Source organism: Sycon ciliatum, chromosome 2 (assembly GCF_964019385.1).
Source record: "Sycon ciliatum chromosome 2, ocSycCili1.1, whole genome shotgun sequence".
In the NCBI taxonomy this organism is placed as follows: Eukaryota; Metazoa; Porifera; class Calcarea; order Leucosolenida; family Sycettidae; genus Sycon; species Sycon ciliatum.
The window spans coordinates 41,085,228-41,104,154 of NC_088644.1; the positions used below are offsets into that span (position 1 = coordinate 41,085,228).

The 18,927-nt window shown below is 46.5% G+C and overlaps 1 protein-coding gene across 1 annotated transcript in view; it reads left to right on the forward strand.

Annotated features, from left to right (window-relative positions):
- The window catches only part of LOC135810112 (low-density lipoprotein receptor-related protein 1B-like), a 45,970-nt gene that overhangs the window by 1,816 nt on the left and 25,227 nt on the right, over positions 1-18,927 (forward strand). Inside the window, exon 2 of the mRNA XM_065323575.1 lies at positions 5,610-5,921. Coding sequence (XP_065179647.1) covers positions 5,610-5,921 — 312 coding nt within the window. The remainder of the gene's footprint in view (positions 1-5,609; positions 5,922-18,927) is intronic.

Consider the following 18,927-nt stretch of genomic DNA (forward strand, 5'->3'; position numbering starts at 1 on the left):
CGACCACCCAACTTGGGAGGCTCATGTTATCAGAGATGAGCAAAAGAGGGGAAGTTACGCGATCACGAAGCAAGACAGACCGGACGGCACTGTCTCTTTGTACTATACTACATGTACATGTGGAATGGAACTTGTGATGGACTAACAAACGGCAATATCAAGTAGTGTCACACGACGTACGTTTCGCCGTAAAGATGCTGACGGATCATCAGGTGTGCAGATTAAACTCGGATGGAGAGCCAAGGATTGAAATTCAAAAAGAGGACCAAAAGTTTACAAGTTATCCGAAATGAGCTGTGGCCGTCCTGTGCCGTGGTCCTTCGTCCTTCATCACCATCTTGTGATACCTAACATTATCAAAAAAGTATTCTTTCTAGACCAAAGAGTGGTATATTTGATAAAATTTAATAACGATAGAAATATGTACGATACTTCTCCAGACGTTTCGTTGTTCTGAACAACATCGTCAGTGGATAAAGAAAGTAGTTCTGTAGTACTTTATCCAATGACGATGTTGTTCAGAACAACGAAACGTCTGGAGAAGTATATAAATAATATAATAATTATTCGCGGGATCCGCGTCGGCATCGCTTGAATGTTCAGAAACACACAAACTAGCCTTCGCATCCGCAGGCCACCACTATGCCTGTTAACCTTAGTGGCGAATGCAGACCTCACAAGTGAGTCAGGGGAGAGGAGGTTAGTCTCTCAACCAATCGGGCGTGTAACGGCCCATAACCCTGTAAACTGCATCCTTGTTATTCTCACTCCGAGCTGTGAGTACTGAGTACTCAGTAGATTCTACACAGACTGTCAGGGCACAGTCAGTCACTCTCGACTCGCTACATGTAGCGCCTACGCCTATGCCATAATCATGATACTTGATAGTAATGGCCTAGGCCTAGCCTCCTCATGTATGACATTGTGATGTCATTGTGATGTCATTGTGATTGTGACATCGTTTCCATAATATTATGTCCTTTTCCTTTCTACTTTTATTATTGGCTCAATACTCGAGTTTCAAATTGCACACCTGATGAGCCGTCACGAACCATACGGCGAAACGTACGTCGTGTGAAACAACTTGTTTTGTAGTCAACTAGTCCATCACAATGTAATGCATGAGGAGTACTGTAGGAGTTTAGATTTCGGCTTGTACAATTCGTTCTCGCAAAGCTTCCCCCTTCTTAACTTATCTTTGATATTTTTGACCCACCCAAGTTGGGTGGTGTGCTGCTTTGCTGCTTCGAATTGTAGTTAGACCGCTTTGTCAAATCGCCTACTGGTCTCGTCATCGTCCAGTGACAATCGACATTCTTTGTTCCGTTGGGACTGTAGCTTGTGCTCGTTCGCTTGCCTTCCCCTCTTTGGTCTTTCCATAACCTTGAAACTTCCAAGTTGGAAGGCTGTCGGTTAGCGCTACGGAAATGTGTTGAAGCTAGGTGTCAGGACGTCGAATGTTTCAGTACTCTGTCAGTTTTGTGCCTAGTTGTTGCACTTTCTTACTGTATATAGTATCTAGTTACAGTGGTGGAGAGTTACTCTTTAAAACTCGTTTCCATATGTCCTTTTCCTTTCTACTTTTATTATTGGCTCAATACCCGAGTTTCAAATAATAATAATAATAATAATAATAATAATAATAATAACCTTTGGTGACTACCGAGATGGTGGTCCCCCCGGTGCTGGGATCCACGGTGCCGACTGTGTCTGGACAGAGAGGGAGATCATCGACAAACCAAAATGAAACCAATATCCTCACCCATAGACCCAGAAGAAGCACAGCAAACTATTCACTTGAAATTTATGCACGGAATGGACTTGGCCCACGCAAAATGGACAGTGGAAATGGGTGTGCAGTAGCAGAGAACCCAGCAACGGTGACGCGGAGCAGCGGTCAAACGACTTGTGATGCTGGTGGAGATGATGGAGCCATGTTGGAGGGTGATAAGGAGTGCAGTGAGACTGAGCATCAAACGGATGATGAGGAAGTGACTGATGATGATGATGGTGGTGATGAGGACGATGATGATGAAGATGAGACGGAGGACGAGGATAAGGCGGAGGAGATCGAAGGAAAGGAGCGGGATGAGACGGAAGAGAGCGACGTGAGCAAAAAGTCAGCTGTATTTTGTCACTTGTTATCACGTCCAGATTGTCGTAGTGTGTACGATGATTCTCACTTTTCTGTTTTGTGCCGTGCAAGTTATGTTAAGCAGTTGAAGGTTCTGGAAGCTGTATGTATTCGTGTGCATATTCCTGTTCTTTGTAAACAAAAGAAGCATGTAGTCGCGCTAAAGTTGTTCTCGTAGCTGGTTATCAGATGTAAATGTTGTGTCATGTTGCACTGTATCACCTCTTGCTTTGTGGCTGCACTCAGTTATATACGTTAGCACTATGTTTGACACCTATTATGTAATGCTGTAGCACTTCCTTTGTTGTTCACACTTTTAATTAATTATGCTGTTATAAAATGTTCTATTTTTGTACACAGTACCCTCAGTTCCGATACTATTCACTGATGAGCGGAACACGAAAATCGATTTTGAATAACATAAAAATCCTTAAAAATTCCATGAACTCGTTGTTGTTTGGCCATGTCTGCATCGATTATACTCCTAATTGCACTAATAAAATTGCTTTCTCCACGCCGACTCTTTAAATAATAATAATAATAATAATTAATATAGCAATCAAGGTAGGGTGACACGATACAATGACAGCACTGGAATATCGAGGTGCGATTTCTCACAAAAGTGTGCAGAAAACAAGGGTATACAACTTGTCACTTGTCACGCTTAGTTCTTACTTGTATACCCTTGTTTTCTGCACACTTTTGTGAGAAATCGCACCTCGATATTAATAATAATTAACGCAATAAAATAGAGTAAGCTGCGCACTCAGTACAAACACCATTAGCAAAACTTGTTTTCATGTAAATATAGAAGCTTGTTCCTAAACGTTTTCGTCGCCATCTCATCAGAGGATTACTGGCAAATCATCATTAGTTCTAAACTCAATATATATACGCACAATGCAAGTAATAATTTAGACCCTATCTAGCGCGAGAAATGAGAGCTGAAAGAAACATTACATCAATCAACGATATCAGGTGACAACAGATGAGATAAATTCACCACTAGAAAGTAACCATGCAACCACAAACGAGAACTACTGGTCTAAATTCACAATTAATTTCAAAGTAAACAAATTCTTTTTCTGCCTACTCTTACTCTATTTATTGCGTTAATTACATTTTATCTCCACGTAAGCTTAATAATAATAATAATAATACCATCAGCCCCCATTCACCGGTTTTGACGGTGCTTCACTGATGTTGAATGAGAAGAATTATATCACTGCCTTCAGTGCTATTGTGTCGCTGAAGGGCTCGATTTCAGATTTGATGACGGTTACTTTTCAACGGATTTTGTTTTGTTTTTGTTTTCTGATTTAGCTCTCTTGCTATTACTTCACCTGCTTGTGTTATGTCTCTTTCTAGCAGATTAGTTGTATAATAGATTTATTTATTTATTTATTTATTCAACATCTCCTGGCCCGTCCGAAGACTGCCAATAAACATGAGAGGTCAGGTGATAGCCAACCACGGCAAGCTAAAAGGGAAAAAAAAAGAAAGATGCTGTCAGAGAGGGAAAGGAGATAGGGAGAGAAAAAGAAAGGGAGGCACATTAATAATACATGGGATCACTTCGGATGAGACAGTGTGGAAAGCTGGACTGTGAATTTCCTGATATCCTGGCATGTCTTAATGCTAGTAGGCAGGTTAGACCAAAGGGAGTATGCTGAGAAGAAAGGGGATTTCAAAAACAGAGAGGAACTAGCTCGGGGCAGTGATAAGGCATTGCGTGTTGGTCTAGTGGTAACAAACCAGTTGTACTTGGCAATATGTTAGATTGTACATGCATCATTGTAGATTTGCTATTCACAGTATTTCTCTCTTTTTTCTTTCTTTTTTCTCAGTCTCCCTTATTATAATTTTCTTCACATACAACAGCAGTACTCCCCATGGTCTTAAATGACCCGGGATGCTGCATAATACAAACACAAAACCAATAAAGCCACCCCATAATAATAATGACAGTTCGCATATCACTCACCGCATGAGGTCAACGCATCTGGTGACAATTTCGAGCCAAGCAGCTCTATCAGAAGCAGATTGCACAGCATCCAGAAGCGAGAGATTAATGCATTGTGAGTCTTTCTTAACAACGTCGATCCATCTCAGGCGTGGTCGTCCGCGAGGTCGTCGTGTGTCTGTTGTGTTTATTGACATTTGCCACGTGGTCGAAAACTAGACAACATGGGTAAACCTTTTTCACATGCACAGACAATTTGCAAAAAGGTTCGAATGTTCAGGAAAAGGGATCCCGCGTTGAGGGAGCTCGGGGTGACTAACCAGCTGAACAGCTGCCAGTCGCGACTCCACACTGGCCGTCCATGCGCTCTCATCCCTCGCCCCATTCCCTCCTTCACTCCAAACAACCAAAGGTAGCGAATAATGTGGCGAGCAATAATGAGCATCTTTGGGAAAGGGCTAGTGCACCCCTGGCTCGAAAATCACTAAATAATCCAGCATGAGCGGATGTGGTGAATAGCCGTATCCACAAGCGAGCTCAGGTGAAATTACCGCAGAAGTACCTAACTGCATGTTATGATGAATACTGCACACATAACCGTGTCTAGGATAAAGAGTTGCCCTTGACGGATTATGCTGGCATAATTTCTGGCATAATCTTCGGATTTTATCTAAAAACCCACCCTGGCATAAAAGCACTTCTGAGACCTTACGGTCGGTATAACATTACGATGCTGGCTGAAGATAGATTTCATGCTCCAGGCATATTTAGGCATGCTACTAGAAATAACCTGGTGAATGTTACCCCTTATAAGCTGTGCTGTCATGCTGCTAGAGTCGTTGTAACGTTGCAAAGTGCAACATGAGTGCAAGGGTACAGTATAGCACCATCATTGGCATAATTCAAGCATAATGGGAGGCATAATGGAAAGCTATTTACCGAACATAATCCGCCAAGGGCTGTTTGTACTGAGTCCACCATCCACACCATTATATTATAATCGTACCACAGCATAGTATAGCACTAACATTGGCATAATTCCAGCATGATGTAGCATTATCACTGGCATAGTTCCAGCATAATGTAGCAAATTTATTGGTAATGTGGGCATACTGGAAAGCATAATTATATTTATGCTTTCCAGTGGCGGACTATGCTTAGTGTATTGTTAAAAGCAATACACTGAGCATAAATCCGCCAAGGGCTAACAAAGAGTGCTCAGGAAGGAAACAGGCAATCCTATAGTGAGAGAAACCCTGAGTGCCTGATTCTTAGCTATCCGAGGGCGCTAGGTCATTCATTAGAATCATTACCTAACGCCCTCGAAGGTCTTATTAATTTCACGGTTCGCGTGAGACTCGGCTGGAAGCCGGGCTTCCGGATCCGTAGGAACGCCACCACCGGTACTAGAAGGATCAAAGCGCAGCTGCAGCTCCTAAAGCGGTCGAAGGTCTTAGGATAAAGAAAAATCACATATATTGGGCATATTTCTTTACCTCTGTCCCTCTGCAGGTATTGGTGTTACCAACTGGCACAAGAAATGCTACACCGCCAGTGACGCTTCCCGCATCAACTGCGGAACCCAGAACTACACCTGCAAGACGGATACCGCGTTCGGTTTGACCTTCTCCTACTGCTGGAGATGCTGCACCGGTACTGACTGCAACAACGGCACTCCACCCAGTGCCTCATCCCATGCACAACCTCTGAAGAGATGCAAAGTGACCACGGGCACAAATACTGGCAGCACCTACAACTGCGCAGAGAGCACAGAGCCGTGTGATTCCTACTGTCTGTCAGGGTCTAATTATGACATAGTTAATGGTAAGCTGTTTGGGTTACTACGCTAGTATTAGTATCAGTGCATAACATCAAAGAGTATGAAGATTTTAAACCCCTTTCTGCACCTGTCGGGAAAGGAAAGGAACGCGATTAGTGCCCCTGGGGCACTATTTTTTCAATGTCCATCGCAGATGGGGCACTATTCAAGAGAGGGTACTATTCAAGAGAGGGCACTATTCAAGAGAGGGTACTTTTTTCAGTGCTGGTACATTTGCGTCATTCAGCATAAACACAAAGCAAAACAGAGCCCAACGTTTACTGTAAACTATCACTACTCAACAGAAACGGCGACAAGAACTGCGATTTTGATCCTGAAACCACCAGTGCAATGAGATAGTCAAATACATTAGCATAAATAGCACCTACAATCCATTAAAAAAAAACTTTGACAATCCTGCAATCGCCCAGGAGTTTGCCGTCTTACCGTATGTGGTGCCTGGAAAAACTCGCTGTGAACTCGAAGAAATATTCCGTGCGAAAGCATAGAAAACTATGACAACATATGCACGCAGCGGAGGTACATGTACGTCTGGTTTACAATAAACAACCTATTTCTTGCTCGTATCGATATGGAGTCACAGAGGACAAGTCGACACCGTGGTAAATGTTGAAGTGCCGCATGAGTCCCGATTTGTTTTATGACCACATAGTTTCTTTGAGCTGCGTCCCTGCGATGCAATTTATCTTCACCGTGTGACGAAGACGACATGGACACGGACTCATTCTCCAGGCCATGACTTGGCAAAGCCATCGATCCGTGTGACTTCGGCGGCATTTTGAGAAAAACAGACGCCTGTGGAATCTGATAGAAGACGTCGCCGACTCCTAAATTCGTATAAATTGACGATCGTGGATTCGTGATATTAAGTTGATTCAGGGTTCCAACTAGGAACACACGCTTCTTGCCGAACTTGACACTTGACTGACTTACGACTGCCATTTAAGTAGGCCTCTTTTACTGGCAAACAGAATACAATTGACAGCGGCATGGCGAATGATTAGAACACAACACCAAAAAATGAAAACAATTTACTGCCATTTAAGTTCGGATCGTGATATTATTTTATTATTATTATTGGAAATAACGATGAGTAATTACACAATGTATAGGACTCAGTGACCAGTCAAGGCCCCATGACCAATCACGGTCCCCGTGACCAGTCAAACAGTCACAAATTCCCCATGACCAGTCACAAATTAGTTTACCAGTCACAATGCCCCATGACCAGTCACAAATCACCATACATGTACATTGTACATGTGTAAAGCACACAGTTCGTGGCTGCTCGCAGAGTGCTTCGTACTGCAAGATTTGTTGTGGAAACTATAATTCCCTTTGAGCGGTCACAGAATACAGTTGTGACCATTATAATTCCAAGCGAACAGTTATATGCGGAATGTACAGTTGCGACCACTCTTTCTCTGTGAGTAGTCACAGGCATAATATGTATCTCTGTATTACAAGAGAGATTGGAAGCTTTGTCACAACTCTGAGTTTCACGTATTACTACGATCGTCAGGCAACTGATGGCTCCAAAACGGACAGCCTGAACATAAGGGGGAGCAAGGTGGGAAATTCTGAGGGGTATCATAGGCGACGTGTATCATAGCACAAGAGTCAGGTGCAGGGGTGAAGTTGCCAAGTCTTCAGACTTGGGGCTATGCAGCAGCAGTTTCAGCGTGAATGATATAGAATAGAGCTGGGGACTTAAATGCCAAATGCACACATGCTCACACCATTACACACCTACACTCTGTCCCTTTTCTCACATACGCACACACACACACACACACACACACACACACACACACACACACATCCACACACACACACAGACACACACACACATCCACACACGCGCGCACACACACACTCCTTCTCTAAATCTCTCTCACACACAGACACACACACATTCTCTCTCTCTCTCTCACACACACACACACACACATTCTCTCTCTCTTTCTAACGCATGCACACGCACACACACACTCACACATGCACGCCCACACTTACTCACACACACACACACACACGCACACACTCACACAAACACACACAAATTGGCAGCGGGACTACCAGCTAGATTCACGTGACCTTGCGGACAAAGTTACGGAGGTAGAACTTGTTTTCATGACGACACTTGGACACAAGTATTTCTGTATCATTATTTTATCTCTTTTCAAACAATCCACAAGCCAAGAAGAGATGCGTAGACGGAAGAACCGTACTCTTGGTGATACTGATATGCCAGTTCAAAAACGTCTCGTCAGACATACATATCGATACATGTCTGGTGCACTCTCACTAACAAGCAGGCATCGCAGGGTACCGTTGATTTTGCACCAGCAATCACAAGAAGTTGTAGTGAGTGAATATTTCTATAAAGTTAATAAGTAGAAGGAAAATACGTAATGTACAAATGAAGGTGTGGAGGATCGCCCAAAAACACTGACACAGAGACAGTAAACGGTACACAGTGCTCGTATGCATGTACTTATAATACATGTTAAAGCAGCACAACGAGAAAGACCATGTACATGTACATGTACCATAATGTTACATCAATACATTTTACAGAGTTAGTTTTGGGAGAAGGAATGAAGATGTGTTCGAAGCAGTAAACTGCGTAAGCACTACGTTGAGCCACAATATTGAAATACAGTTTCCTGCAGTCATTTCAAGACACTCACACTTCTCTGGGGATAGTTCGCCATTCTTATCGCTAGCATGACTTGATTTAATTTCTTACGATGGTTCTTGAGAATGGATCAATGATGTCTTGAATAGATGTCTTCCCTGAACGACTTCAACTGAGAGGCAGTTTCAGTTTCAACAAGCTGGACATTGTTTTTCTGTGGAGTCTTCCACAAGAAAGACAGAGCTCCACACACGAAGGTGCTTGATGTACTCAGTACCTTCTTGTACATGAACATAATTATTTTATTTTCCATCTTCATTATATTTTCGTCTCTGCATTGTCGACGATGTTCACTTCTGACTCCGTAATCTTGTCGCCCATCCTCTCCAAAAACACAAAGCGAGTGCTGCTTGTATGCTGGATCAGTTGAAATCAGTCTCCGTTTTAGCAAGATCGGCATGTAAAAAATTACTTGACTGAAAATATTCCGAAATAGCTTTTCTGAACGACGAAGTTTGTTCTTCAAATATGACGAATAGCACAATGACAGAACGTCCTCTCAAAAGAGATTCTATCTGAAGCCTGCAAGATTTTCGACCACCCTTCGTTTTGGAGAGGAGCTCACACACACCAGACTCGAGCTACAAGTAAACTACGCGGAGATCGAGAGTTGATCGAAATCTTTCTTGCTCACTTCTGACACTTGAAGTTCTGAAACCTGTGAAGGAAAAAGGTATGCTGATCGCGTGAGTGCCTACAGTTGAGTCGTAATATTTTGACGTGGACCCTGTGACCGTTCACAGAGAAAGTCGCGGCTGTTTGTGACCATGGTGACTGGTCATCGGGATTCAAACTGGAGTGTGACTTTATGACTGCTCTTCGGGGATTTGTGACTGTTTGATTGGTCACGGGGATCGTGATCGGTCATCGAGACGTGACTGCTCACTGAGTCCTACATATAAAACCAGCATTTGCCAAATGGAAGGAAGAATGAGGAACGAGCGGGAATGAGGTGCTTAGACGCATACGCATACGCCGACTCTACAGCATAAATTGTGCCCCACTGATTTCCATATCTTCAAATCTAAAATTCCTTGGCTCACCATCTGAGTTCGAACTATTATTATTATTATCATTATTATTATTATTTGAAAGTAGGACGGAGGCAGAAAATAATACAAAAAAATGTATTATCTACGCATGCATCTACGCAAGAGTCACCACCAGCCAATTAGGACATGTGTCAAAGTATTGAACGTTTTCGTTCCCTTCTTGTCAAAATACTACAGGGAATGATGGAAATAAGCTAAAAGACTACAACTATAAGGAAAAGAAGTTCAGAAATATATCACTCCAATTATGTGTAGAAGTGACACGAAAAAATAGATGTGAAGAATCAAGAAAACAGCATGCAAATCCAATAAGTGACAAAAACGTAGTGACAAGAAAAAGAGAGAAATATCAAGAGATCTATTTCGCACCTTCACGACGAACAGTGCCAAACAACTGCAAAGACAACACATTCTCCTTCTGAACACAAAGCTCAGGGTCTAACTTACGTATGTACAAAGCTTCCAACACGGCAAGATGTAACAAAGACCTACCATGCGACAAAACAGAGAATACATCATCGGAATACCACTCACAACAACTAGCACTGCCCGACAGGTGACACTTGATTGCCGAGGTACCGTTTCCCTGACCCGACGACTTGGCCGTTGTCACCTCCGATATTGCCGCTTGCGAATCTCTCCCATTACGCCCTGCGTCCCTGCAACTCCAACTGCCTCGGTCGAGATCAGTGTGCTGCTCCATGTCCAGTCTGTCCTGCTTCCGTGGTCTACCTCGTTTCTTCACATTAACCGTTGTTGTCACTTCCAGTATTGGTTCTTTTGATTCGTCATCAATTCGTCTCCTCAATTGACTTCTGGTGACTCGTCCGGGGCTCGATTGTCCAGATGTCAGTTTCGGTGGTTTCCGTATCGGTCTCTTCTTCTTGTTGACTGTTGTTTGGGTTGGCTCCAGCCCTCCGCCCGACAAAAAGGAGGAGGCGTCGGCAAGCGTATCCACAGCGGACTTGGACAAGTCCACCTCAGACACAGACTTCACTGGACACTTCGGTGGACGACCACGCCGAGGTCGAGAACCACGTGCAGAACCACGTGCAGCTACAGGGACAAGAAACGAGGTAGACCACGGAAGCAGGACAGACTGGACGTGGAGCAGCACACTGATCTCGACCGAGGCAGTTGGAGTTGCAGGGACGCAGGGCGTAATGGGAGAGATTCGCAAGCGGCAATATCGTAGGTGACAACGGCCAAGTCGTCGGGTCAGGGAAACGGTACCTCGGCAATCAAGTGTCACCTGTCGGGCAGTGCTAGTTGTCGTGAGTGGTATTCCGATGATGAATTCTCTGTTTTGTCGCGTGGTAGGTCTTTGTTACATCTTGCCGTGTTGGAAGCTTTGTACATACGTAAGTTAGACCCTGAGCTTTGTGTTCAGAAGGAGAATGTGTTGTCTTTGCAGTTGTTTGGCACTGTTCGTCGTGAAGGTGCGAAATAGATCTCTTGATATTTCTCTCTTTTTCTTGTCACTACGTTTTTGTCACTTATTGGATTTGCATGCTGTTTTCTTGATTCTTCACATCTATTTTTTCGTGTCACTTCTACACATAATTGGAGTGATATATTTCTGAACTTCTTTTCCTTATAGTTGTAGTCTTTTAGCTTATTTCCATCATTCCCTGTAGTATTTTGACAAAAAGGGAACGAAAACGTTCAATACTTTGACACATGTCCTAATTGGCTGGTGGTGACTCTTGCGTAGATGCATGCGTAGATTATACATTTTTTGTATTATTATTATTTGCAAGAAAGGGTTTGCTCCCCACACCGGAGCTCGCGCTCTTCCGCCGACTTTACTTGACACTTGACAGACTCACGACTGCCATCCAGAGCACACGAGAAGTCCATCGAACATTCGACTCGGCAAACCTGCAAGAAAGCACCACTCCCTGCTCAATACACAGTGTTTCGGGGAATTCACCCCTCATCAGTTGAGCTTGAGTAGTGTTGTAAACCACCAGTTCTCAATTGGGAAAGGCCTTCGCGCTTATGGCATTGTATTCGTTGAAATGTTGTATTTCGACTCCGCCGTACCGCTGATGTTGCTGCATGGCATACGCTATATGCGTTGTGTGCGTTTTGCTGTATACGCTGTTATGTCCAGTTTTATCTGCTTATGTTTTGCATGTACGCTGTTTTTGCATGCTATAAATAGCTGGTGTTATTAGTGTTCATTGTTAATTATCAGATGAAGTGAAATATACTGTGTAAAGGAAAAGAGTTGTCCTCGTGCCGTGTGGTCGTACGATCCTGACAATTTAGAGAATCTTGCAGGGTTCACAACATTTGGCGACCACGCCAGGATAGGAGCGAGCATGGCAGAGGAACTATGGAACAATTTGGAAGCCAGCTTTATCGACAATGGAGAGCGGTTAGGATTAGAAGGCGAGTTGTTGAAGGTACATGTGGAGCAGAGGCTCCAACAGTACGCGGAGCGTGAGGAGCGCAGTGCCAGACGGCGAGAGGAGGCGCTCCGCACCGAGTTTGCCAAAACACTAAAGGAGATTAACGAGCGCATCGCCAATGCGCAGGAGGGTGAGGGTAAAGCCACGATGGGAGGTACAGAGGAATCTCCCAGTCACAGCGGTGGGCGTCAACCGGTGATGAAAATCCCCTCATATGATGGAACGCAGCCATTGGAGCGTTATCTTGACCTGTTCGAGGACATCTGTTCCAAGAACGAGTTCGAAGAAAGCGAATGGCTGCTGCGACTGCGCATTGCGCTAGCGGGTAGCAAAGCGGAGAGGATATGTATTGGATGCAATAATTACGAGGAAGCAAAACGAGAGTTGCTTGCCTCGCTCGGAAAGACTCCGGATAAAGCGTGGAAGACATTGCTGACAGGCAAGCAGCGGTCAGATGAGTCGTTTCATCAATACGTTGTCCGTGTTTGCCGAGAGGTAGAGGTGTGGGCCACACTCGCTATGACAGAAGATGGCGAGGTGGACACCAAGTATAGCGCCGATATAGGAAAAATGTCCCCGGTGCTGCAAGCAATGGCAAAGCAGGTAATCTTGGAGCAATGCGGACCTGAGATGAAGACGTACCTGGTCGAACGGCAGTGCTACGGGATGTCACTGCGCCAGGTACAGGAGCACGGCGCGTCTTACCAGGTCGCGCACGGACGACAGGGTGATACTGCCAGGAAGCCAGTAGAACGATCCGTGCCAAGGCCCACGGCGTCGGCACAGTGCATGGCGATATCGGTCGCAGATGCAGAGAAGCAGCTAAAGTCGCTGCCACAGGAAGGGAGAAAGGGTTTTCTGCAGCGAGAGAGACTCTGCTGGAACTGCCTTAAGTATGGCCATATGGCCAGAGAATGTCGGTCAGGCTCGAGATGCACGAAATGCCAGAGGAAACACCACCTGCTAATACATGATGTGTTGGATAGAGCAGGTTACAGCCGGGAGAAACCGACTGAGATAGTTACGGAGAAGAATGTTGGGTCGTGCTGTCTACACTCGCCAAGTGTGCGGCTGATGACCGGAGTGGCACGAGTTGAGGGAAGAACTCGAAACGCGAAGGTTCGCGTGTTCCTGGACTCGGGTGCTGAGGCGTCATTCGTGACTGCAGCGTTGGTGTCAGCAATCGATGCAGAACACGTTGGGGTTGAAAATGTAGAGGTGAAGCCGTTCGGCGCGGAACCAACCCAACAGCGCATGGATAAGTACGCCATCACGATCCAGGGTAGCTCCGCTAGCATTCGGGTACGCGCGTTCGTGAAACCAACGCTTGAGCTGGACCTGAAGTGCGCAAGTCCGCAGACCATTGCGCAGTGGCACAGTTGGGGAGTAGAGCTGAGTGACAAGCCTCAACAAGGGACATCAGACGAAATACATATGCTGATTGGTGCAGACTATATCAACGCGGTACTGCACAGCAAGAAGGAAGTTAATGGTGAGACGGTGTGGAACACAGAGATAGGTAATGTATTATCTGGTCCAGCGTCTGCACCAAGTCGAAACAGTCAGCCGGTGACCGTGTCATGTGTCACAGCCCACATCGACAAACTATGGCAGTTGGATGAACCTCCAGAACAACATCAGCACCTGCCATCTTTCCCGCTATGTCGCCAGGGCAGCGGGTACCAAGTGGGTCTCTTGTGGCGAAATGAGCGTCGGCCAACGGATAACTTTGCTCAAGCTAGAGTCATCGCAACGCGGCTTCTTGAAAAGCTGAAGAGGAATGGGAAGCGTGCGCTCTATGATGATGTGCTGATCAGGGAGTACCGCGAGCTTGGAGCAATTGAGCTGGAGCCATGTGAGAGCGATGCCGGGTACTATGTACCACATCATGGTGTATTCCGCGAGCACGCTGCAACCACGAAGTTAAGAGTGGTGTTCAATGCCTCGGCGACGGCTCCAGATGGCAAGTCGTTGAACGACATGGTTGACCCTGGACCGTCGCTATTGCCGAGTCTCGCAGGTATGCTATTACGGTTCCGTGAATATAAGAGCGCGCTGCAAGCGGACATCCGCAAGGCTTTCTTCATGGTCGCGGTTAATCCCGAAGACCGTCCGTACCTGCGTTTCTTGTGGCCCGGTCGAAGCGACAGCGATGAACTGTTAACCTGGAGGCTAACGAAACTGCCATTTGGCGTAAACTGCTCGCCGTACATGCTTACTGCGGTGATTCAGCATCACTTGAAGGAGCTACGGGCGTTGTCTGCACCCAAAGAGCGAGATCGTATTGATCTCTTGCTCACGAGTTTCTACGTTGACGATTTGGTCTCTAGTGTCTCAAATGCCTCGGAAGCTAAGGAGATGCAAGAGTTCAGCGTGCGTGTGCTTACGGATGCTGGCATGGAGTTACGCAAGTGGCGAGGCAACGAAATCCCGTGCGATCCAGAGGCCGGAGATAAAGTTCTCGGTCTGAAATCGAAAACCAGTGATGACTTGCTCAGCATAGCAGCGCTAGGCGAGTCCGATAGGCCGTCTGTTTGGACCCGGCGATCCCTCCTCAAGTGTGTTGCGTCAGTGTTTGATCCGCTAGGTCTAGCAGCACCGGCAGTTGTGCCCGGAAAGATACTGCTACAGCAAGCCTGGAAAGTCGGAGGCGACTGGGATGATAAGTTGCCTGATGGCATCGCAGCCGCATGCGCGCAATGGTGGGGAGAGTTGGCCGAAGTGGTGAGCATTGACATACCACGTTGGATTTGCTGCAATCTTGACACGCCGATTGCGCTTCATGCCTTCGCCGATGCCAGTGAGAAAGCGTTTGGATGTTGTTTGTATGCAGTCGTCAATGGACAGTCGCACTTGGTATTTGCCAAGGCCAAAGTGGTACCCGTGTCTCCACCCACGTTAGCCCGCCTTGAGTTACAAGCAGTATGTCTAGCGGCTCGCTACGCTGAGTTTGTGGTGAAGGAGCTGCGTGTGACCGTCACGCAAGTCTATGGCTGGACTGACAGTCTCACTACCGTTCATTGGATCAGTAATCCATCGTACAAATGGAAAACATTTGTGGCTAACCGCGTCAGTCAAGTCCAAGAGATATCAAAGAAGGTCGGCATTGTGTGGAACCATTGCCCAGGCCTTCACAACCCAGCAGATTTACCGTCGCGTGGGAGTAGTGCACAGCAGATCCGTAGTCCGTTCTGGAGGGGCGGACCAACCTGGATCACGGAGCCCAATGACTGGCCCACCGCATCCTCAACCGCAGCTACAGATGAGTCCAGTGTAGAAGTACGAGTGTCAGCCACCACCTGTAGTCGAGAATCTGATAAGGAATGGTGGCTCCGATTCAGTAAATGGTCGAGGGCACAGGGCATGGTGACTCGGATGTTGCAGTGGAAGCACGCTGAGCCTCGTGCTGAACTCTATTTTGCAGCAGACAACGTATTGTACCGCATCGTTCAAGCCGCATGTTTCGCTGAGGATCTTGAGCTGATCAAGCAAGGTCAACCAGTGAAGCCTGGGTCGAAGGTGTATCAGCTTGCACCGTTTCTGGATGAGCATGGAGTGCTCAGAGCCGGGGGACGACTTCAGCACAGCGAGTTGGCGTATGGAGCCAAGCACCCAGTCCTGTTAGGCAAACATCATCTGACCGAGTTGCTGTTGGAGAAAATGCATGTTGAAAGGATGCACCAAGGTGTAGAAGGAGTCTTGTCGTTCATCCGTCAGAAATTCTGGATTATCGGTGGTCGACGGGCGCTACGCAACATTACTCAGCGATGTGTTACATGCCGTCGCTACAAGGCTAAGGCTGCCTCAGAAGTCTGCCCGCCGCTGCCGGAAGACCGAGTTGTTCACGAGAGGCCGTTCGCAACTACCGGCATCGACTATGCTGGTCCGTTGTACGTGCGCCGTGGTGAGTCATCTCCGAAGGTATGGATAGCATTGTTTGTGTGTGCCACCACCAGAGCAGTTCACTTGGAGGTGGTCGATAGTTTAAGTACCGAGTCATTCTTGATGGCATTTCGGAAGTTTGTCGCGAGACGTAGTTTGCCGTCTCGGATCAGGTCTGACAACGCTACAACGTTCAAGGCGGCATCTGACAAACTGGGTGTGCCATGGATGATCAATCCTCCAGCTGCACCATGGCATGGAGGCTTCTATGAGCGAATGGTTGGTACAGTGAAGAGTGCCTTGAAAAAGGTAATGGGAACAGCGTTTCTGAAGGTCCAGGAGCTTGAGACCCTCTTGTATGAGGTTGAAGCAGTGGTGAATAGTCGTCCGCTAACTTATGTGTCTGATAGCCTGGATGAGCCACCAGTAACCCCTGCAATGATGATGGGTGACATCTGGATGTCGTCAGAGAAGCCAGCAGGTACCCTGGACGCTGCGCAGATGTCATCGAGATTGCGTTACCTCAGTCGGACACTGGAGCATGTCAAGAATCGTTGGGAGGTGGAGTACCTAAGTCAGCTGAACAAACACCAACAGACCATGTCGCGCCCTTTAGCTGTGGGTGATGTTGTCTTTGTTCTCGACGATACCAAGCGCAAACAGTTCTGGCGTTTGGGACGGATCATCGAGTTATTCCCTGGTCGAGATGGTAAGCGTCGTGTTGCCAAGGTTAAGTTGAGTACCAGTACCCTGTTGAGGCCGATCCAAAGGTTAGTGCCGCTAGAAGTATCGTCACAGGACGTGGCTCCTGGGCTTGCAGATACCGCTCAACCTGCTATCGTCCCTCAGCAGCCAGCGTATGAACCGCCAGCACCGTTACCACCACCACGGCAGCAGGAGACAACGCGTTCTGGGCGCGTAGTCAGAGCCCCGGATCGTTTTTGACTTGTGTGCATTGTTGTACGGCGGTGAGAAGCCCTTTGGTGGGGAGAATGTTGTAAACCACCAGTTCTCAATTGGGAAAGGCCTTCGCGCTTATGGCATTGTATTCGTTGAAATGTTGTATTTCGACTCCGCCGTACCGCTGATGTTGCTGCATGGCATACGCTATATGCGTTGTGTGCGTTTTGCTGTATACGCTGTTATGTCCAGTTTTATCTGCTTATGTTTTGCATGTACGCTGTTTTTGCATGCTATAAATAGCTGGTGTTATTAGTGTTCATTGTTAATTATCAGATGAAGTGAAATATACTGTGTAAAGGAAAAGAGTTGTCCTCGTGCCGTGTGGTCGTACGATCCTGACAATTTAGAGAATCTTGCAGGGTTCACAACATTTGGCTTCCTGGCGTGATCGCCAAATGTTGTGAACCCTGCAAGATTCTCTAAATTGTCAGGATCGTACGACCACACGGCACGAGGACAACTCTTTTCCTTTACACAGTATATTTCACTTCATCTGATAATTAACAATGAACACTAATAACACCAGCTATTTATAGCATGCAAAAACAGCGTACATGCAAAACATAAGCAGATAAAACTGGACATAACAGCGTATACAGCAAAACGCACACAACGCATATAGCGTATGCCATGCAGCAACATCAGCGGTACGGCAGAGTCGAAATACAACATTTCAACGAATACAATGCCATAAGCGCGAAGGCCTTTCCCAATTGAGAACTGGTGGTTTACAACAAGTAGGCTGAGGAAGATTGTGCCTGAAGAGCACCACTTATATAGTGCTCTCCAGGCACAAACATCACCAGGGATACAAACTTACAGAGAAGCTGCGTTTCCAGCGCGACAAACACCTCGTGAACACCAGATAGCAGCGTGAGTCAGTGTCGCTCCATGGACTTCTCGTGTGCTCTGGATGGCAGTCGTGAGTCAGTCAAGTGTCAAGTAAAGTCGGCGGAATAGCGCGAGCTCCGGTGTGGGGAGCAAACCCTTTCTTGCAAATCATCGCCGAAGTCGCAACCACTACTTCGTATTATTATTATTATTATTATTATTATTATTCAAAGGATCAGTCGGGGAAGTGAACTGCCTGAAAAGAGAAAAAAACGCCAGACCCACTAGGACTCGAACCTGGGACCCTGCTTGTCATGAGCAATGCTCTAACCACTGAGCTATGGGACCAGGCTGAACCCAGAAGGCGCCGACAAGTCTTCCACTCCAAAGGCAGCTCACAACACGTGCCACACATACTGATGGCACTTGGGTCTTTTTCCCTCCCCCAGGGGACCAACCACGGTCAGTTTCTGGAAACTACCAGAGGTGAAAGAAAGTGATTAAATTTGGAAAGGATTGGGAGAACTTCAAATTCAAAGGATCAGTCGGGGAAGTGAACTGCCTGAAAAGAGAAAAAAACGCCAGACCCACCAGGACTCGAACCTGGGACCCTGCTTGTCATGAGCAATGCTCTAACCACTGAGCTATGGGACCAGGCTGAACCCAGAAGGCGCCGACAAGTCTTCCACTCCAAAGGCAGCTCACAACACGTGCCACACATACTGATGGCACTTGGGTCTTTTTCCCTCCCCCAGGGGACCAACCACGGTCAGTTTCTGGAAATTACCAGAGGTGAAAGAAAGTGATTAAATTTGGAAAGGATTGGGAGAACTTCAAATTCAAAGGATCAGTCGGGGAAGTGAACTGCCTGAAAAGAGAAAAAAACGCCAGACCCACCAGGAGTTTGAATTTGAAGTTCTCCCAATCCTTTCCAAATTTAATCACTTTCTTTCACCTCTGGTAGTTTCCAGAAACTGACCGTGGTTGGTCCCCTGGGGGAGGGAAAAAGACCCAAGTGCCATCAGTATGTGTGGCACGTGTTGTGAGCTGCCTTTGGAGTGGAAGACATGTCGGCGCCTTCTGGGTTCAGCCTGGTCCCATAGCTCAGTGGTTAGAGCATTGCTCATGACAAGCAGGGTCCCAG